Below are 22672 nucleotides of genomic sequence, written 5' to 3'. Positions count from 1 at the left end.
AAAATTCGGAACTCAAAATCTTATAAAACTGAAAGTTGAAAACTAAAAAAAAAAGGATATAATTTCTTGGAAAAATATAAAAGTCGAGGATAAAAAATTAAATTAAAAAACATACAAACCAGTGACCACATTGCTGTCACAACTGGGAAAGAGACAAGGCCAGTATAATCATTTGCTCTACATAGAAAGTCATAGAAGATCATGGTAAAATTTGGTTGCCTGGAGAAGTTCATCAGTATTGTGTGCCAGTTTCATGATGGCATGCTCACAAAGGCTCTAGATTAAGGACAATGCTCTCATGCTTTCCCAGTTACGGAGTAAAGCAGGGCTACGTGCCTGTTCTCATGCCTTTTAGCATGATGTTTTCCACAATTTTATCAGATACCTTCGGTGAGGATGGAAATGACATCAAAGTCAGCTACTGCACCGATGGTAAACTATTCAACTTGAAAAGACTACAAGCCAAGACCAAAGTGGAGGGAGAGCTGGCAAGCACGACTTTTTGTTTGCAGACGATTGTGCATTCAATGCAGCCTTTAAGGTGGAGATGCGATAGCGTATGGAACAACCCTCTGCTGCTTGTGCTAATTTTGGCCTTATGATCAACACCAAGAAAACAGAGGTCATTTACCAGCCAGTACCATACAGTCCATAGTGAAACCACTGGTCAAAATTAAATGGAGAAATTTTGAATGCTTTGGATAAGTTCACTTACTTTGGCAATATACTTTCTAGAGATGTCCACACAGATGATGAGGTTGATGTACATGTTGCCAAAGCTAGCTCAGAGTTTGAGGGGGCTCCAAAAGAAAGTGTGGGAGAGCAGAGGTATTAGATTGCCTACCCAACTAAAGATCTACAGAGCTGTTGTGCTGACTTCATTGTTGTATGCTTGTGAAACCAACAATCTTTCAGTGCTATGCTGCATAGCTGAACCATTTCCACTTGAATTATCTTAGGAAGATTCTGAAGATTACCTAGCAAGATAAGGTACTAGACCCTGGAGTCCTCTCTTAAGCTGAATTGCCAAGCATTCAAATTCTACCCCAGAGAGTGCAACTCTGATGGACTGGCCATGTAGACCAAATGACAAATGCGTGCTTACCTAAAAGACAATTTTATGGAGAATTCACACAAACCAAGAAGTCACAGGGGTCAGAAGGAGCAGCATAAGCTCACTCTCAAGTTCTCTCTGAAGAACTTTAATATTGATTATGAGACATGAGAGACACTGGCACAGGACCATCTAGTATGGCATGCCCTCATCAAAGAAGGTGCTATATTTCATGAGCAAAGCAGAATCACAGTAGCATAAAGGAAATGCGAGCTGTGCAGAATCAGAGATACCTTCACCCCAAATGTTCTAATGGACTACTTGTGCCTGACCCATGGTAGAGTCTTCTGAACTTTTATTGGACTGATCAGCCACAGATGAACACCTTGTCCCCTGACCCCAACATTATGATGTCATCTGTCCTCTTCAAAAACAAAGGACAAACAACATCTGGTGACAAATTTCTAGGCCCTTGGAAGGATGATAAGGTCTATGGCCACCAAGTCTAGTAGCTAATCTACTCTTAATTAGGTCAGGATCGAGTCTCGCGAGGGAATGTGAGAGGGGAACATATATCAGGATTGGGGTGTAGGGGTGTGCAGTCTAAGACCACACCTATTGTTACTATTCTTTTTAGATTAAAGAGCTCTAACATTCTAAGTTATAGTTTAAGCACACACTTTTTTTTTATTATTTGATAATTACCCATTAAATTGAATTCACATGGATAGTTGCACCAAGTAATTCAGGATTTAACTGGACATTTTTTTCCATTGTAATCATTTGGGAGTTATAAACTAAGCAAGTGCTCCTAGATCTGGGGTTCCTGTTTAGTAGGCTCAGGGAAAGGAGAGAACTTTGCCTTTAAATCATAAATGAAAGTCATAGGTCACTATTTGTAAAGGAGAACATGGACCACTCCTGTAGCAAGAATGCAGGCCAGTTCCACCCTTTTCTGACCTTCCTATGTTACTGTTGTTATTGTTCAGTTATGTCTGACTCTTCATGTCCCCATTTGGGGCTGTCTTAGCAAAGATACTGCAGTGGTTTGCATTTCCTTCTCAGGTTCACTTTAGAGATAGGAAAAGTGAGGCAAACAGAATTAAGTGACTTGCTCAGGATCAGACAGCAAAGTAAGTGTCTGAAGCCAGATCTGAACTCATGAAGATGAGTCTTCCTGACTCAGTTCTATCCACTGTGCTACCTAGCTGCCCTCTAGTGTTGCTAAATGCAACTAAAACCTCTTTGTGACTATTTGAATTTTCTTTTTGGGGGGGCAGGGGGAGTTATAAAAAATCTTTAGCTTTTATTTTTTATCAGTAGCTTTTGTTTTAATAGTCTTCATTTCCTTTTAAAATGGCATCTGGTTTTTTTTACAAACATTTATTAGTTCTTCCTCTCACTTTCCCATAAAACAACAAAAAAGAAAAAAAAATAAAGAAAACTCTCAAAACAAATATGTATGGCCCTGCCAAAAACAAACTCCCATATTGGTTATCTCCAAAAATAGATAACATTATGCTTTTTAAGTCTGTCATGTCTCTGGCAGAAGGTAGGTGTTATGTTTTATCTTGATCCTCTGGACTTGTGATTTATCATTGAATCGGTTAGAATTCTAAAATTGTTCAAAGCTATTTTTCTTTATAATCGTGTTTTCATTGTATAAATTGTTCTCCCTATTCTCTTTACTTTGTATCAGTTCATAGAACCCTTTCCAGTTTCCTTTGAACCTATCCATTTTGACATTTTTTATGGAACAATAATATTCCATTACAGTCATATAATTTGTTTAGTTATTCCTTTGTAGGTGGGCACCCCCTTTGTTTCCAGTTTTGGGCTAGTATGAGAAAAAGCTGTTATAAATATATTTTTCACACACACACACACACCCACACCCACACCCACACCCACACCCACACCCTTTTTTCTGTTTGATCTCTTTGGTTTAGTACTGGAGGCTGTTGAATCTGGGGTTATTTGCTTAGCTGTAGCCCAATATCCAGGGGAGTAAGGAGAGCTGACTTGGTCTAACTTAACTGGAAGTGGGAAGTGGGAGGTTAGGAACATTTTATTGAGGGGACTCAAGTGAAATTAGGAAAAGATCTGGACAGTCTATGAGGAGTTTTTTTTTTTAAATGTCTGCTGAACATGGATGTGGGAATGATTAACAAGAGATAAAAATGCGTTGATTAGTTCCTAGTCATGTGGGCAGTCTCCTCTCTGTCTCTGTCTTTTTCTCTGTGTCTGTGTCTCTTTCTCTGTCCCTCTGTCTCTCTCTGTCTCTCTTTCTCTCCCTCCCTCCCTCTCTCTCTCTCATACACACACACACATGCACACACACACACACACACACACACACACACACACACTTCTTTTGAGGGGAAAAAAGGATGGTAGCAGCAGATGGCAGCAGTAGCTTAATGGGAGGCAGAGAGAAACAGCATCTGCAACGACAGAACCAAACAGAAACCAAAGAAGAAAGAATGGACTCAATACAATATGACTCTGGTGCCATCAACCATCTGGGAAATGTTCCATCTCTCAAAAGGCTATGGAGTACGGTACTACCTCATGTAGGAAGGCAGAGAAGGATTATACTACTTGCTTTTCTCTTGTTATTTAATTTATTAGTATGTTCCAAATACATGTTTTGCTATTTGCTTTGAGTTTCCTGCTTGGTAGAGAAAGCACTGGATGGAGATTTTACATAATTGTGATTACCCAGGAGACCCTATACTGAACTTGGGAAAGCACAGGATCTCAGAGTCATATTATATAGAAAATGATAATTCACTTAATTATTAGCAACAATTGTTGACCTCTATATCTCAAACAATTGTTTAAACTTCGTAACAAACTTGTGAAGTAGGTAGCTTAAAGATTATTCCATGTCGTACAAATGAGAAAGCTAAGAATCGGAGAAATTAAGTGACTTGTCTGATGTCACACAGGTAAGTTCAAGTGAGTCTTTTGACTTGTAATCCAGTTCTCATTTCATTACACCACATCTAGGTCTACTTTTTTTATTTTCTATGTGAAACCACATTGAGAAATCTTGACTTCTATTTTTAAAAACATTAAAAATAAAACAAGTTTTGTTTCTATTTTTACATGAAATACTGCTCTATGTAATCAAGTAGCTGATGTGGAAGATTATGCCAGGATAAAGTATGAGACCAGACAATGCTTGATCCACTTGCAATTTCATTTGTCTAAAACAACCTTGTTGCCATTCAGTAACCTACACAAAAATATAATCTTTGGAAACACATATTTTCAACTATTCCTGGGCATTTATAATATGTCTATCAATTCTTAAAATACACAAGAAAAACCTAAAATTCCAGATTCAAAGAATATACCACCACTAAATCTGAGGATTGTTCCTTTCCATTGGTTCACATTTGTGGAAGGAAGTTGTACTTAAATTTTCAAGTATCAGGTTCTATAGGCTAAAAGTGTTTCTACAAGACACTGCAGCTTTTGGTTCAAAAGTGAAACACTTCTAAACAATGTGGAACATGAATGTAATGTACTGTATCACAAACATGATGAATACAGAGAAGTATAAAGTAACACATGAATGAATGGAAATTGAAGTAAACAGAGCCAGGAAAATAATATACACAATATCTATTGCTGTGCAAGTAGAAAAAACACTCTGAAAATAACCAAAAATCAATATTGTAAAATTATAAAGAACAAGGTTGGCCCCAAGGAAGAGGTATGTAGAGGCACTTCCTCCTAATCCTTTGCAGACATTGGGGTAGGGAGAGGGTTCCATGTATTTAAAGTATCATAAGTAATGTCAGTTTTCAATGTATTGATCAATTTTGCTGAATTTTTTCTCTCTTCTTCCTCTTTTGGGAAACATAATAATAAACTAAAATTAGAACCACAACTTCACATGTCTGTAACACAAAGTGTTATACCAAGATTTAAAAAATAATAAAGTATATTCAATTACATTGCTGTCATTAAAATATTATTAAATTTATTTAAGATATTTCTTTAAATTTTATCTTATTCTTTTAACTTCTATTTTCTATATTTTCATTATGAACCTAACATAACAGTACAGTAGTACTTGCATTACATTTATAATTTATGAAAAAATAAAACACATTGGGATGCATTCAATTAAAAAAATTAGGTATGCAATAAAAAAAAGTGGAGACCACTGGTCTAGAAGATCTAATTTCAAATACTACCACTGTGTGACCTTGGAGAATCACTTCACTTTTCTAAGATTCAGTTTTCTTATATTTAAAATAAAGGAATTAGACTGGATGAACTCCAAGGTCCCTTCCTGCTATAAATTTATGGTCCAATACATCTTCTTCTTATAATACTTCTATCTTCTGGTTTCCACTGTAGCTTAGATTGTTCCTGAAAACACTCTATCTCTTAGTACACTCTCTAATATAGGTTGGTCTTTCTCTCAGATTCTCTGACACACAGGTAAAAGAGGAAGAGGGGTCACAACACTTCTTGATTCCCATTGCTGTTTTCACAGAATCATATAACCTTAGAGTAGAGGGGATCTCAGTGGTCATCTATTCTGAGCCATATACAAATAGAATCCCAACCACAACATTCACAAGTGATCATGCAGGTTCTGCTTGTAGTCCTCCAATGTGGGTGAATCTATTACTTTCATTCAACTTTTGTATAGTTCTAATTATCAGGAAAATTTTCATTATATTAAGCTCAAATTTGCCTCTTGACAACTTTTACTCTTTTTTCCGGGATCTCTTTTCTGGGGTTAAGTGAAAACCCTCTTCCACATGACCTTTAAATATGAGCTACTACATATCAAAGACTCAAAACCCTTTGTCATCTTAGTTGCCCTTCTTTGGATGTTCAGGGTCATGCTGAATTTATTGTTAAAATTTTTTTAATCTATCTTTTTTTCTTTTTTTTGGAGGGGGGAAGGCAGGGCAATCGGGGTTAAGTGACTTGACCAAGGTCACGTAGCTAGTAAGTGTTTGAACTCAGGTCCTCCTGACTCCAGGGTCAGTGCTCTACTAGCTGCGCCACCTAGCTGCCCCTATTGTTAAATTTTTAGTGTAAGCCTATACACCTTAGAACTCAGTAAAAGCTACATATTGGGATTTAATTTTTTAAGTTAGCTAGACTTTAAAAAGTGATGGAGAAAATGTTAATACTGTAGGTTACACTTAAAAGTATGTCATGTGTTTGTGGAGAGTTGGTTGTTAAATATTTACCAGTGCACCCTGATTGTTCTGTACCTTTTTAGGTAGTTAGGCAGAACAGTGACTCCACTGGACCTGCAGTCAGGAAGACTTGAGTTCAAATTCAGCCTCAGACACCTACTAGCTGTGTGACCCTAGGAAAGTCATTTCACCTCTGGCTGCCTCCATTTCTTCATCTGTAAAATAAGGGTAAGTACCTACCTCCCAGTATTGTAGTGAGAATAAAATGAGATAATATTTGTAAAGCACTTTGCAAACCGAAGGTGCTATATAAATTATAGACACTATTAGCTATTATTATTATCAATGTTCATCTAAAACTGGCAACTAGGACTGAATATAATACTCCAGATGTGGAGTGGAGTGGAACTGTCACTGCTTTATTCTGAAAATCCTTATTTTTCTTAATAAATCCAAGCTCACTTTAGCTTTCTTGGCTGCTATATTACATTGTTGATTCATATTAAATTTGTAGTTCATTAAAATCTCCATATCCTTATTTAAGCAATCTGATGTCTAACAACCCCTTCTGTTCCCTTCCCCTGCCCTGCATCCTATATTTGTAAAATTAACTTTTTGAACCTGTATAAAACTACATTTCTACCTTTTAATTTTTATCTTTTTAGATTCAGCCAAATGGTCAAACTTGTTGAGATTAATAAATCTATCAAGAAGTATTTATTAGGTGCTTGCTATATAGATAGCCCTGTCTTAGGGAAACAAACATAATAATTAGTCTAGTCACAGGATAAACAAGATGGAGGACTAGACATTTTGTCTGACCTCCTCAAAAACCTCTCCAAAACAGACATTATACACCAAAGATAAACTTGAGCAGGTTCCCAGATTTAGGATATCAGAAATCCAAAGTATTTCTCTTTCCCACCTCATCTTCCCACTCCCCATCAGCCATGGCGTCTAGCAACAGAACCAGAGCCAGAGTCAGAGCTATTTTCTTAAAAGGAAAGCCACATGTAGCAGTGGAAAGTCAGTTCAAAAGAATTTCAGACATAGCTGATAGAACACAATCCAGGTATACACAGATACAGTGTCAATCACTCAAGGGAGAAAGCCATTTCTAGGAGTAAGACACAGGGACATCTGATAGCAGAAAAGAACCAGCAATGAACTCAAGAGTCCAAGTCCTGGAGACAGAGAGTCAAGTTATGAAGAGGAACGTGCTCTGGGAGACAAGCTAAGCAACCTACTCAGCTGAGATGCTGAACCCAGGGAGAAGCTTTGTGAAGAATCCATCAGGAAAGATGATGAATGTGATGCCAAATGTGATGCTTATTTGTACATAATACATAGCGCCTTATTATGATAATACTTTAGTATTATGCTCACTTTTTCATAGATGCAATGTGTATTAGTGTAGGAGTACACCTCAGGGGGTTGTATTTTGTAGCTACTGTTACCAACTTAGTAAATGTCTTTGCTAATATGTATGTCTATATGGTCTGTTAAGGAGAAGTACAGGAATGGGGGCTCATGAACTTCAGAGCTAGAAATGAGTTAGAGCATGTGCAACAATGATGAGTCTGGTAATATAGGCTGGGTTATTAATGGATATAACTGTGCTTCAGGAAAATCACTTTGGTAGCTATTTGGAATAAGAGAATTAAGTCAGGCAAATAATGTAATGAGGAGTAAAATAAAAGAAATGTGTGTATAGGAAAAAATTCAAAACTGTTTGGATACATAGGGTAAGGGGGAATGAGGAATTTACAATAATGCCGAGTTTGGGAATGTGGAAAATTGGAACAAAAATGAGATAGGGCTAACCACAGATTCCTGGGACACTTTTACTGTCAATTTGATACTGAAACATTAAGGATGTGAAGTAATTTAGCCTAAATCTTTCCATGTCTTCCACAAGAAGAGAATAGCCATTCCCCAGTTGATAAATGGTCAAAAGATATAAACAGGCAGTTTTTAGAAGAAGAAATCAAGGCTATTGATAGCCATAAAATTGCTTTAATCACTAATGATTAGAGAAATGCAAATCTAAACAACTCTGAGGTGCCATTTAATACTCATCAGATTGGCTAACATGACAGAAAAGGAAAATGATAAAGGCAGGAGGGGACATGGAAAAATAGGTACACTAACGTACTGTTGGTGGAGTTATGAACTGGTCCAATCATTCTGGAGAAGAATTTGGAAATATGCCAAAAGAGCTATCACTTCTAGGTCCATATCCCAAAGAGATAAAAAAGAAAAAAGCCTTTTTAGTGTACAAATATATTTATAGACGCTCCTTTAATGATGGCAAAGAATTGGAAATTGAGGGATGTCCATCAATTGAGGGAATGGCTGAACAAGTTATGATGGAATACTATTTCAAAATAGGAAACAATGACAAGGATAGTTTCAGAAAAACCTAAGAAGACTTGTGTGAACTAATGGAAAGTGAAGTGAGTGAGCAGAACCAGGAGAACATTGTACACAGTAATAGCAACGTTGTAACGATGATCGATTGTGAAAGACTTAGTTACTCTAATCAACACAATGATCCAAGACATTCCAAAGCACTTGTGATAAAAAAAAAATATTATCTATCTCCATAAACTCTGAGTGCAGGTTGAAGGATTTTTTTTCACTTTATTTTTCTTGCTTTTGTGTTCTTTGAAACATGGGTAAAATGGAAATATGTTTTTTATGTCTTCATGTGTATAATGGGTATCATATTGCTTGCCTTTTCAATGAATGAAGGAGAAGTTTGAAGGAGGGAGAGAACTTGAAATCAAAATTTTAAAAAATGAATGTTAAAAATAAATAAAATAACTTGGATAAAAAAGCATTTTGAAACACCAGAAATACACACACACACACACACACACACACACACATATACATATATATTAATATATTTTCCCCAGTCCATAAAAAATACTATTACAACATAGTGGAACTACAGACCTACATTAGGACTTTTCTTAAAGAAAGATCTGCGTACCCACAGGGAAGAAATGTGTAATATTTTCCCAGGCTTAGCATACACCCTGAATCAAGATGTGTTATGTCCTTTTTGCTTTGAGGTGGGAGCTAGGGAAGTTGTTGTTGCTTTTGCTTCAGTTGCAAGCTATGGGATAACTTGTTAGATTCTGGCTTCTTCTGTTGTCCCTGAGCTATGTTCCCCAGCTCCATCTTCTTTTGTATGTCAATAATTGGTTGAACATTTATTAAGTTCTACTATATGCAAGGCATTGTACTGATGAGTCTTTTACTCTTCTTGATGGTCAATTATCATCTTTATGGTTTTCCAAAACCAGATTTTTGTGTTCACTCTGTCTCTAGCCAAAATAACAAGGACGTGTCTTTTTCAAAACTACTTAGAATGTACCACTCTGTATCTAATAGGAGAAAATAATAAATTACTTGAGCTGCAGGTGCTTGGTTGCTTGGAGCAAGAAAATGTCCAGAAAGACAAGAAAGCAATGACATTGGCACAACAGTGTGTTGCTTCCAGAAGAGTCCAAATACCCCGATGCATTTTTATGTTAATATCTGTGTCAGAATTTTGACTGCGGCCCTTGTTTAGGCAGGATGAAATACTGATCTTAGGGAGATTGGGGTACTGCTGAGTCTGTGTGGACCTCTGTTCATATAGCGGGCCCTGAGACTCTGCTGCATGCAGTGGAGAAGGTGCCAGAGCAGGACTGTACAACCTGCGGCCTGCGGCCCACTTATGGCCCGTGAAAAATGTTCTTCTTCATTTTTGTGCAAGCCTGTGCTAGAGGAAGAATGAAGACTAACTTCACTTTCAATGCTTGTGTGCAAAAGAATTGGCATTGAAATGTGTCCAGAAGATGACAATGACAAGTGTATTCTGTGGGGTTGATAATGTGCTTCCATGTTGAGTGGTGGTAATATTTGTCACCCAATGAATATGGGTGCTGATTGGCTGTTGTCAGCAAGGAAGCTGTAGATACTGTGTCATTGAGAGGGGGAGTGCTGGGAGCAGAGAGTGAATCAGATTTCACTGCAGGGCCAGAAGTACCTTCAACAGATTGTGTGATCTGTAACTATGTGGCCTGCATAGAACTGAATTCATTTTTTTTTGGCCTGAGTCAGGTGTTTCTGAGGAGATGAGGAGATGGAGTTGGGGTACTGCTGAGTCTGTGTGAATCTCTGTTCGTCTAGCGGGCCCTGGGTACAGTTTTGGGGGATATGGGTTGTCGACTGAATTGGCCTGCTTTGGCAGCCAGAGGTCTGACTCTGGTTGGATGAAACTGTGGATAAAGACTTACCTGCAGTGCTAATATAAGGGATGCTTTTAGTCTGACTTGAGGAGGTAGTCTTTGTAGGCGTAGAAAGGAGAAGAGGCTCTAACCCAAACTGTAATGCCCCAGATTTGATATATCTATTGAGCCAGGCACCTCCTCTGCCAGAGCAGAAATCTTTGAAGTTGAAGAGGCCTTTTCTTTTGTTGTTGGCTTTGGACTGGCTGGAGGCTAGAGATCTGGTCGTCTGAAGACCCTGGGGACATCTGTGGAGCTGAGTTGGACTTGCTTGGCAATGGAGAGGAAGTTGCCAGAAATGTAGCTATAGGGGTGGTTATAGCAGGTGGTTTTTCCTGCAGCAACACCTCCATCATGGCTGAAGATGGGGTGAAGGCCTAGTGCTTTGTGAAAGGGCTATGGACTGCTGAGTCTGTTGGGTTCTTCCAATCACACTGCATTAGCATTGGGGATTGTGTTGTAGAGCCCGTGTATCAAGAGGAAGTGGTAGCGGTAGTGGTATTGCTCTCCTGACTGAGACTGCTGATCTGCAAACTGGGCCAAAGCCTGGGTGGGCTGTCTTGAACTGCTCCAAGAATTGAGAGCCTGTGGTGCTACCTACTTTGGCTTTGATCACATTACCAAGCCCCTCTCTTAGCATGCTCACCATGCTATAACGGAAGAAAGAGCTTTCTGCTGCAGGTTGTGATATGGTACTCTACCTTGAGTTACCGACTACCAGAGACTGGGCAGAAGAAGGAACCTGAGATGAATTCAGATTGGTTTATTCATTCTCCATTGACGATGTCTTCCCTAATAAAATAGCATGGTCATTTTTCTGACCAGTGGTGATTGTCGTATTTTCTGGAGGCAGAGACTCTGAAAACATATTAGAGACAGTAAAGATCTTGGTTTCAGGATGACATTCATTTCAATCTTCTGTCTCCCATTCCTCTGTCGCAGTGCTCCATGAACTCATCCCATTGTTTGGCTCAAAACTGCCAGTATTGTTCCCCACATTGCCACTACCTTTGCCATAGTTTTCACTGGTGTTGGTGTTTATTTTGTTGCTGTTCAGCCATTTTTCTGTCATTTCCATTCTTTGTGACTCGATTTGGGGTTTTCTTGGCAGACATTGAAGTGGTTTGTTATTTCCTTCTCCAGTTCATTTTACAGATGAGACAAACTGAGGCCAATAGGGTTAAGTGACTTCCCAAGGGTCACACAGCTAGTAAGTGTCTGAGGCCAGATTTGAACTCATGGAGGTGAGTCTTCCTGACTTCAGGCCTGACACCTTGTCCACTGTACCACCTAGCTGCCTTTTGGTGTGGTTGGTTCTGCATAATTGGCTGGGTGAAAAGTTCTCATATCTTGGGCAGAAAATCATCCTTCCCTCCTACCAGAGCCATCTATGCCTCATCTGTGGCCACTTTGACCTTTTTCTGTGCCTCTTCCAGATGGGCCTTCAGTCTTAGCACCGTGCAGTCCATATTCCTGATCCTAAAACCCTTATCCATGCCTGACTCCTCCTCCCTGCTTTGGTGACTCGCTAAGTCTCCTGCTATAGTCTCTGTCTCAGTCTTGATTGTCTTAGCCTTGCTCGTTCCATCTGTCCAGCATCCTTCTGACCCAGACTCCCTTCTTTTTCCCAACCATTTAGCAGGATATCAATCAGTTGCTTCACCTTCTCCTCGATGTCAGGATTGTTGTGGTTCAAAATCATCTGTGCACATTTGATCTGTTTTGCAGTGGCCTGTAGCTTCAGCTTGTTCTGCATTTGCTTCTCTGTCTTTGTCTGCTCCCAGTTTCCCTGGACTCAGGGCTCACTGATGTCGTCATATATAGTACATACAAGTAAGTGTTTACAAGGAAGAATGCTCTGTTTCCTCCACACTGACACCCTGAGCCACACTGGCCCTGTCACACAAATCTCCCTCCCAATTATATTTTAATCGGTTTGGACAGCATTTAAAAGCAAGCTCCTTGAGTCTGACAGCTGTTCTTTTTACTGTTAAGAAAATGGCAGAAGTTGGAGCAGTGCAATTACGGAATTTTACTATAGCTGTACAATGGAATATTGTACTGGACTGAAACTGATCCCACCCAGAGTGCCAGGAATTTATGCTACTATATACATTTTGTGCTATACATTGCATAGTGAAACTAAGACTTTGCTTTGGCTTTATTAGGTTAGTAACCTGTGAAAAGAGGAAATGGGGCTAGTCTGGCATGATGTATTCTTAATGAAACTATGATGGCTCTTTGTTAGATTTTTACCAATCATTTCTTTTTTTTTAAACTTTTAAATTTTTTTTTCTGCAGGGGGTTAAGTGACTTTCCCAGGGTCACACAGCTAGTAAATTTCTGTGGCTGGATTTGAACCCAGGTCCTCCTTTTGACTCCAGGGCTGGTGCTCTATTTATCGCACCATCTAGCTGTCACCCACTATTTCTTTTAACAATCTGTTACATAACTTTTCCAGGCATCAAAGTCAAGCTCACTAGTATATAGTTTGAAAACTTCATCCTCTTTCATTTTTTGAAAATCATGAAAACATTTACCCTTCTTCAGTCATGCAATTCCTCACCCGTTCTCTATAATCATGTGAATAGTACTGATGATGCTTCAGTACTCACCAGCTCTTTTACTACTTGAGGATGTTCTTTGTCTGAGCCAAGTGACTTGAATTCATTTAGGATAACTAGGTGCTCTCATGTTATCTCCCCAATTATCTTGAGTGTCAGCTCCCTATTTGTTATTTTTGCATTTCCAGTGGAAAGATCATTAATTCTCTTTAGTAGAGAAAACAGAAACAAAATGATAATCGAGTAACTCCATGTTCCCTCTGATACAGACACTCCCTCTGCCACCATCACTTAGAAGGTTTTCCTTCTTTAAAACTAAGTCTGGACATCCTTTTCATTTTCTAATTGCTGTCATTTATGGACCTCCATGTCATTTTCTCTTCCAAAAATAAATTCAGTACCGGTCTCGTATTTGTCTTTTTTTTTTTTTGGCCCTAATCCCTTATTCTTTGAACAATTGGCCTCCTAGTCATTTTTTTTTTTTTTACCATCCTCAGTTCCCATGACCTCTGTCTCCAATTTACCTCAACCACACACATGCACTGAAGTACTCTTACCTTAGATTCCCTCTTTCCCCTATGCTATTAAGTGAATTTCCTCTGGGCACTAGAATTCCTTTTTATGGATATGGCTTATTTTCATATTACAAATGAACAATTTCCTTATTGAGCAGTCTCTATAGTTTCAATGGAACAGTGGTGGCCTACCTGCCAGTATAGATGCTTCCGTTGCAAAATTCATGGCAAATTCTCGAATAACATCTGCAGAACTATCACTGATGAAGAATCCAAGGTAACTGATAGAAGAATGGAGACTCAAAGGAATAGTAGAAGGGAAAGAATTCAAAATCTTGTCACCAGCTCTCTTCAGGGCCTCATATAAATATTCCACTTTCTGGTCTTCACACTAAGAAAAAAAAAGTAAAAAAAATGCATTGTCCCTGACAGGAATCATACAAACTGTGAATATAACTGATAGGTATGGTGGTTGCCAATCAAAGTGAGACCCTTACTGAATAATCTTTCATCTGTGGATTCATTTCATTATTCCAGTACAAGCAGCTGCTCCCTTTTCCACCCATTATCCTTATACCACAAGTCAGGATCCTTTTTTTTTTTTTAAATTTGGAGCACCTGGGGCATTCCTTCTCATGCATTAGCTTCCAGAAAAACTATCCCTTATTGAGTATATTATCCCACAGGTTACCATATCAGTGGGAAGGAATTTACATGTAGAGAACACACATGACCATAATACATGCCTAGAGGGCACATATATATAAAAAGGATGAGGGTGTATGGCCAGTGTAATATACCTCTAATGTTTCAGGACTTTCAGTGTTTTCTGGTGGTATCATTACACTATTTTCTGTTATTCATTATCAGTGTTTCATCTTTGTTCTTTACTGAGAATGTCATTTCCTGTTGTCTCTTTTGGGTATCTCCACGGCTAAGTTTCTGCCACCTTATGGGCTTTAGCTCTTCAGGAAAATTTTCTGGGATCTTTGTTCCCATCTACCTCAGTGGAATTACTGGAAAACCTCTCCCTGGGCAGCCAACAAAATCTAGCCAGTGTACCCCCAGCTACAATTAAGTTTATTCAATTCAATGTCTATGTCTGGTACTGATTCAAAGTCCATGGTCCATAGCAACTATCTGACTGGGATAAGAAATCTCTTTGTAAATCCTGTTTAACCCCTAATAGGAATTTTGTGCACCCAAAACATGAATATTCCATGGATTCCAATAAAACAAAGCCACAAAAGCTATGCAGAGAACAGGGCTACAAAGTACACTTGGCAAACAACATCCTTCCTGCTTAGCACCAGAATGAAGTTGAGCTAGAACAAATGATAATAGAAGACCTCAGTCCCTTGGTACACATCGCTCATTCAATCAACTAGCATTTGTTAAGTGCCTACTATAGTCTAGGCTCAGTGCTAAACCCTGGAGGTACAGAGAAAGGCAAAACATGTATTCAAATAAACAAAAATCAGTCTCTGCTCTCTGGGAGCTCCCAGTTTAATGAGGGAGACAACATACAAACAACTATTTACAAAGAATTTATAGACAAGACTTCTTTATTATATATTCAAGTCAATTCGGCAAGCATTTGTGGTATGCCTGATATATACCAAGCACTATACTAGGTGTTAGGAGTTTAAAGACAAAAATCAAATAGCTACTGTCTTCACAGAGCTTACTGGTAAAAGAATAAATGCGTTCTTCCCGTAACAAACATAGGAGGTTGCCTGGAGAACTTCCTCTATCAATTTGCTGTACTGTATGCCTGTATTTGCCTTCTCTCCACCCATACAACTATCACCCTAGTTCAGGTTCTTATCACCTGTTCTATTACAACAGCCTTCTAATTAGTCATTCCACCTCAAGTCTCTGCCCACTCCAATCTTTCCTCCACTCTGCTCTCAAAGTGACTTCCCTAAAGCATAGATGTGACTATCTCACTCCGCAAACTACAGTAGTTCTCTATTAGTTCCAGGATAAAATATGAAGTGCTCCATTTGGCACTGAAAATTCTGGATAACCTCCTCTCTCCTTCCCTTTTCAGTCTTCTTACATTTACTCCCCTCTATACACTCGAAGATCCCCCTAAATTTGCCTACTTAATTTTCCTGCAACATTACACTCGATATTTTGTCTGATGTCTTTGTATGGGCTAACTGACATGCTTAGGGTGCTCTGCCTCCTCTTAAAGGTCTTTTAGTTTCCCTGGCTTCTTTTCAAGACTCATATCAAATTCTACTTTCTGTCGATGGCTTTTTGCAGTTGTGCACCTAATAGTGCTTTCCTCTTTGAGATTACCCTTCATCTACTCTGTATGTATCTTGTTTGTACCTAGTTATTTTCAGGTTATCTCCCTCATTAGAATGTTATGTAAATTTGGGGCAGAGTTAAGGTGAAAGGCACAAAGTGACTCTGAGATAGATCAGAATGATTCATTGATACTCAAACCGATCCCAGCCTGGGAAAGTACAGCAATTCAGTGAAGTAGAGAGTTGAATGTGGCCCAGATGAGTAGTGAGATGTGCGTTCTGGTCAAATGCACAGACTTGGTGGGGGTCTAGATTTACATAGGATTTTCAGACAAAAAGTCTGCCATGGCATCTGTCATGTTGATGGTGGGAGTGATAGGCTGAGGGAAGATGAACCAGTAACAAAATGGGAGAGGGATCAAAAAAATTAACTAGGAAGGCCTACTTGGGATAGGGAGGGTGTAATTGTAATAATGTCACATCAACAGCTTGCGAAAGATTTTCAGCAGGCAGTTCTAACTAGAAGAGCATTCAGATTAAGTTCCAGACATACAGGAGTTGTGTAATAGGATAGACAGTCCTAGGATGGTAGAACCAGAGTCTCTTCTGGTTATTCAATCGTGAGCTCTTTGAGGGCAGCAACTGTTTTCCTCTTTGTATCTTTAGTGCTTAACTGAGCACAGTGCCTGGAATATAATAAGCATTTAATGAACACTTATTTCTTGACTGATATGCTAGCTAAATGAGGGTGCTGAATCACAGATTATATTTTATGAATGAATTCAACTCCCTCCCCAAAATGCCTTATTGTTGCCTTGTTATGGACTCATCCAAAGTTTATTCTAGTGAAATATCTGAATTTAACTTAGAACTTAAGTTTTCACATAGGTGGGCCAAAGATTCACCCAGATTTCAAAAAAGTACTCAAGATAATAATGCCCTTCATAATTGAAATCATAATAACAGCTCACATTTATATAGCGTCTATGCTGTGCCAAGCATGGCACTAAGACCTTTACAAATATTATATAATTTAATCCCTGAGAAGTATTATTATACTTGCTTTACCGATAATGAAATTAAAGCAAACAGGGGATGTGACTTGCCCAAGGTCACACAGCTAGTAAATGTCTGAAGTTGGATTTGAATTGAGGTCCTACCTGACTCCAGACCCTGTACCACCTAGCCCATCCACCACCACATTGCTGCCTATAGTGAAAGGGAGAAGACATGTAGGATAATGCCTTGAGGAGAAGGTAGAACCAAGTGAAAGTTGTTGAGGTTGGTCTCTACCTGAGAATATTTGTAGACAATGGGAAAGGAACCAGTAGAAAGAAAGAGAAACGCTGAAGATGAAAGCTAGATATGATAAGAAGCAATTAGTAAAAGAAGATTATGATAAGCAATCTCTAGGAGACAAAGTGGTGAATAGAATTAATGACACAAATAGGTTGACCTTGACAAAGGGCCATCTCTTCCATAGATCTGGAGTACAGGGTGAGAGGATGATTGAAGGTGAAAGATTTTGAGATATAGAATAGGAAGATTTAGGGAGCTCGTAACAGATGGTCTTGATTGGACACTTGATGAAATTAAGAGGCATGGAGTGATGTTGGGGGATCAACTAGGTGGTGCAGTAGATAGAGTGCAGGAGTTGGGGTCAGGAAGACTTGAATTTGAATCTGGCTTTAGATGCTTACTAGCTGTATGACTCTGAGGAAGTCATTTAACCTTGTTTGCCTCAGTTTTCTCATCTGTAAAATGACCTGGAGAGGAAATGACAAATCACTCCAGTATCTCTGCCAAGAAAATCCCAAATGGGGTTATGAAGAGTTAGATACAACTGAAATGACTGAACAACAGCAAGAAGTGATGTTGGGGATTTGAGAATCAAGAAAGAATAAAAGAGTTGCTATGTTTCATTGAGATCTAATTGAGATTAGATTAAAATAAATTGTTCAATTAGCATGGTTTCATGACCTTCTATAGTAGCATCAGTGGCATAGGATTTTGAGAAGGCACGTGATAGGGGTGGGGTAAGGCAGATATGAGGACTGGTATGTGTGAGCAATGGTAGAAAAAGGAGATGAAAGTTTCAGGGATAGACAGTGTCTAACTATTATTCAGGAGGAGTAACCCCATGGTAAGGGAAAGTAGAATGTGGTGGTAGCTGTGCAGTCAAAGTTTGTTCCCTCCCTATCTTTATTTGATTTCATTTGATTCCAAAGTTCTCTGTTACTTTTCGTTGCCTATGTCTTCCTGTTTACCTCTTGATAATAACAATTCTGTTATTATCAGATATTTATAGAATACTTATAATGTGAAAGGGGGATATTACAAAGGTGATATTGACTTTGAAAAGTTTTTGACAAGAGGCAGAGCCAAGATGGCAGAGTAAAGGCAGGGACTTGGCTGAGCTCTCCCAAATTCTCCTCCAAACAACTTCAAAATAATGTATCAAAATGAATTCTGGAGCAGCAGAACCAACAAAAAGCAATGTCAGCCAAGAGAGAATTAGGGTGGGCTACATCTCCTGAAGCCAGCATATCGGAGAGGAAATCTACAAAATCACACCAAACAGAACCACATTTAAACTGTTTCTTTATAAACAAGGACCACACTTGCTTAGTGGGGGTATTTTAAGAAAAATGACCAGGCCAATATAGGAAGATTTCAAAATACCTCCAAAAAGCCCGAGTTAAGTAATCTATTAATTTTCCCTCCTTTGATTCCAAATATCCCCTGAATACAAACCAAAATGTCCAAATTATGCAAATTAAAATAAAGGAAATCATAGTTCCATTTATTTGTAGGGTTCTATACATCAGAATGGTCTGAAGGAAATGTCATTCATCCTTTTGTCATCACTAATTTTCAAAGCTTATAGTATAAAGGAGAAAGTAATATCTTATGCCTTGACAGCAAAGTTCTTTTAAAGAAACTATATCTTTTGTCTTATCAGCTAAAATACTAGAAAGCATGGGCTTTATTCATGTTCTTGAGAGCTAAGAGAATTATTTTTATTCCTTGGAGGCCCATACAATAAAAGCCTGAGAAATCCTTTCTTCCCATAGATGAAGTTTCCACAGGCATCAAAAGTACATGAAATAAAAAAGGTCCTCAGTCATATTAAGCTTACACTAAACTATAGTTAAACTTATAGTGACTACATAATGAATACAGAGAGAACTAAAAGAATGCTATACATTGTTTTTAACCTTAGAAATATTTGTTATATTTAACCACTTACTCTCATTCATTTTCCCCACATCAAAAGCTGTGATGCTTTTGTTTCCTTCTCTCAATTTCTAATTGCCCACTACTCTGAACTCTATGCATCACAAAGAGAAAATGCTGTCAAATATTTTTCTTAAAACTTTTTTTCAGTAGCAAAATAAAAATAAATTAATGCAAAAATATTGTAACTTAAATGATGCTCTCTTTCTCCAAGGCAGGAGATCAGACTACACACTTGATGGAATGGTGCTTCTCCCAACGTCTCAGCAACAAGAGGCTGGAATAGTATTTCTCTTACATAGGAGGCTGGAGATTAGGCAGGATATGTGTGGATACCATGGTAAGGTATCCACCTCTTCACTTCACAATTTCAGAGGAGGCTGGAGATCAGACAGGAGATGTACCCAGAGTGATAGAATGCACATAGCTAAAAGGAAGACGTACTACCTCTCTTAATTAGACTTCTACAGGAGTCTGAGGATCAGACAGGAGATGGACTCTGTGAGCTAGAAGTCTGGTAGCCTTTTCTTTTCCTGCAGGAGATGCTCATAGCACACTGGAAGAAGCATGGTCAGATAGAGGACTCCTGGCCTCTCCTCTCTGGTATTCCATGGCTGATGCTCCCTGACTTCACTCAAAACCTCTGAGAAAGAGGTAGCAAAATAAAATATAAATGGGCTGTTAGAGAGGGTCAGTACCATTTAAAGTGATACACCATAACATATCACCAAAAGAGGATTCCAAGGTATGGATTCAGGGAAAGTTTCAATATGGAGAAGAGGTTCACCCTGTAGATGATTGCAAACTGGAACAAAGCTCTAGCTAACCTAAACCTAACCCAATTTTGATTCTCTCTATGACAGAGAAGACTTGTGGTCCTGTCAACTCTGAAGGAACACTAAAACCATAACCTCGATGTGCTCACTTGCCATGCAACTGTTGCTATTTTTCTGTTCAAGTAATATTTAAGGATGTAAACAATACAAGCACTGCACTTGAGGTTACAGTTGAATGAAAGTAGGGTGCAGATCAGGGAAATTGCAAATAGGTGCAACACAAATTAGAATATGATCTAGTGAGTAAGAGAGGTCTAACAAACTGGCATTAGTAACTTAAGAAGGGAGAGAATCACTTCTCATTAGAGAAGTTTTCATGCTGAAAGGGGCGCCTCATCTGGGCCTTGAAGGATAATATGGAGGGATTCCTAGGAATGTTTCACAATGTGGGCAAATACACATTGCTAGGAAGAAGCAAGACAAGTCCTAGAACACTTAGTATTGCTAGTATTCCAGCTCGGCTAGTACAGAGAGCATGTAAAGGGAAGTAGTAAGAAAAAAGGCACAAAAAAAAAAGAAGTTGGAAACATGCCATGGAAGGCCTTGAATGTCAAGTTAGGGAGTTTGTATTTTAAGAAATAAACGAAATTGTCTTACCGTGAAGAAGTCACAGAGTGTCACATGGGGGAAGATTTCATGTGCTCTGTTCTTGCCACATTGGCGTTTGCTTTCTCTCCAAAAATCCTGTAGTTCTTCCAGTAGAGGTCCAGTCGGACATAGGTAGAGAGCATATTCTTGAGGGATTGGATCATCTAAAGAGGGGTCATTGTAATGAAAATGCAACCTACAAGGAAGAATTGGATAATTTGGCCATTCACAAGTCAGAGAGAGTGAGAGCGAGAGAGAGAGAGAGAGAGAGAGAGAGAGAGAGAGAGAGAGAGAGAGAGAGAGATTGGGAGAGAGAGAGAGATCTTTTTATTTAGTCCGATGCAAAATCAAAAGAAAAGAAAGCAAAGTTTGGCCCTCAAATTTCCTCTATATGTTCTAATAGTTCCTTCACATCCTTAGTGGTTCTATTTGGAAATTATTTTTTAACAAAAGATTTGCTGATATTTTGTTTCTTGCATTGCTATAGTTTTCTGAAGCACCTTTCTTCTTCTCTCTCCCAGAGAAACATCTCACATTACAAGTGATATATATTTTTTTAGTCAGAGGAAATAAAAAGTCAGCAGAACTGGTCAATATATTGAAAAAGTCTGAAAAAGCAATGTGTAACACTTGTGGACCTCCTACTTCCATGAAGTGGTAGCTTGGTGGTATTGTCTTATATCTCTTCATTTGAGTTCCGTTTGATCTTTATAATTTTGTTATATTTACTTTTGATTTTTCTGGTGTATTCTTTCCATTTACATTGTTGTAGTTACTGAATATATTGTTCCTTACTTCTGTTTACTTCACTCTATTTTATATTTCTCTCTCTCTACCCCCCCACCCCACACATCTCCATGCTTCTCTGTATTCATCACACATATAATTTCTTATAGCACAGTAATATTCATATACCACAATTTGTTTCCAATTCTTAGCTCTCACAAAAGTACTGCTATAAATATTTTGGAGTATATAGGGAATCTCTTATCAATTAACCCAGTAATGGAGTCTCTGGTTTAAAGGATATGGGCATTTTAGTCACTTTATTTGTATAACTTTAGACTGTTTCCCAAAATGGTTGATACCAATTCACAGCTCTACCAACAATGTATTCATGTGCCTACCCCCATCCCCATAACCCTTCTAACATGACTATTGCCATTGTGGGGTCACTTTTTGCCAATTTTCAGGGAATGAAGTGAAACCTCTGCACTGTTTTAATTTGCATTTCTCATTAGCGATTGGAATTTTTTTGTGTGGTTGTGGTTGTGGATAATTTATAATTCTTTTGAAAACTGTTCATATACTTGACCATTTATTTAAGCGGAATGGCTATTAGTTATACATATACATATATATATACATACAATATTTATTAATTGCTTACATGGCTTGGATATCAAATCCTTATTAGAGAAATTTGATACAAAGATTTTTTTTTCCTATTCAATCACTTTCCTTCTCCTCCTAGATGTATTAATGTTGTCAGTGCAAAAGTTTTTCAGTTTAAAGTAATCAGATTTATCTATTTTATCTTTGGTAATTATCTCTATTTCTTGTCTGTCTTTTTACATTTGTTTACAAAAATCTCTGTACCCTAATACATGGTATTTGGTGCTGAGAAATATGCATATTCTTTTGCAGTTCCATTAGATGACATAAGATTTTTAACTCCAGATTCTCAGTTCCATATTTTCCCTTTTGTTTACCTTTCTGTTAAACATGCAAAACTGGAAGAGGGATATTGAAGTAGCCTGTCACCATTGTGTTACTGTTTATGTCTTCTTGAAACTAAGATAATATTTCCTTTATGAATTGGGATGCTAAAATATTTGGAGCCTTACAGTTTTTACTGATATTGGTTTGTTGTCTATGGTTCCTTTCATCATAATATAATTTTCTTGTTTATCTATTTTTTTGTTCTTTGAATGTTAATGTAATACAGGGAAAATTAGGAACCCCTGAGAAACCCCTAGCTACCCCCAGAAAGAATGGACTCAGATATCTTTGGCATTTAGCAAACCCCCTGGGACTCCATGACTCCACCAAGGAATGTCAGTAGATAGGACCATCCCACTGAAGGACAACGGGGCAGACCCTTTCTAGCAGATATCCCTGGGGCTCCCTGACTCCACCAAGGAATGTAAATGAGATTAT

General features: G+C 38.3%; 1 protein-coding gene across 1 annotated transcript in view; it reads right to left on the bottom strand.

Annotated features, from left to right (window-relative positions):
* The window catches only part of UBASH3A (ubiquitin associated and SH3 domain containing A), a 110340-nt gene that overhangs the window by 67053 nt on the left and 20615 nt on the right, over positions 1–22672 (bottom strand). Inside the window, exons 3-4 of the mRNA XM_036745735.1 lie at positions 20522–20708; positions 13786–13984 (exon numbers count right to left, since the gene is read on the bottom strand). Coding sequence (XP_036601630.1) covers positions 13786–13984; positions 20522–20708 — 386 coding nt within the window. The remainder of the gene's footprint in view (positions 1–13785; positions 13985–20521; positions 20709–22672) is intronic.

This window comes from Trichosurus vulpecula, chromosome 2 (assembly GCF_011100635.1).
Source record: "Trichosurus vulpecula isolate mTriVul1 chromosome 2, mTriVul1.pri, whole genome shotgun sequence".
In the NCBI taxonomy this organism is placed as follows: Eukaryota; Metazoa; Chordata; class Mammalia; order Diprotodontia; family Phalangeridae; genus Trichosurus; species Trichosurus vulpecula.
The sequence above is the reverse complement of the archived record's forward strand: the minus strand, read 5'-3'. Positions and strand labels throughout refer to the sequence as shown.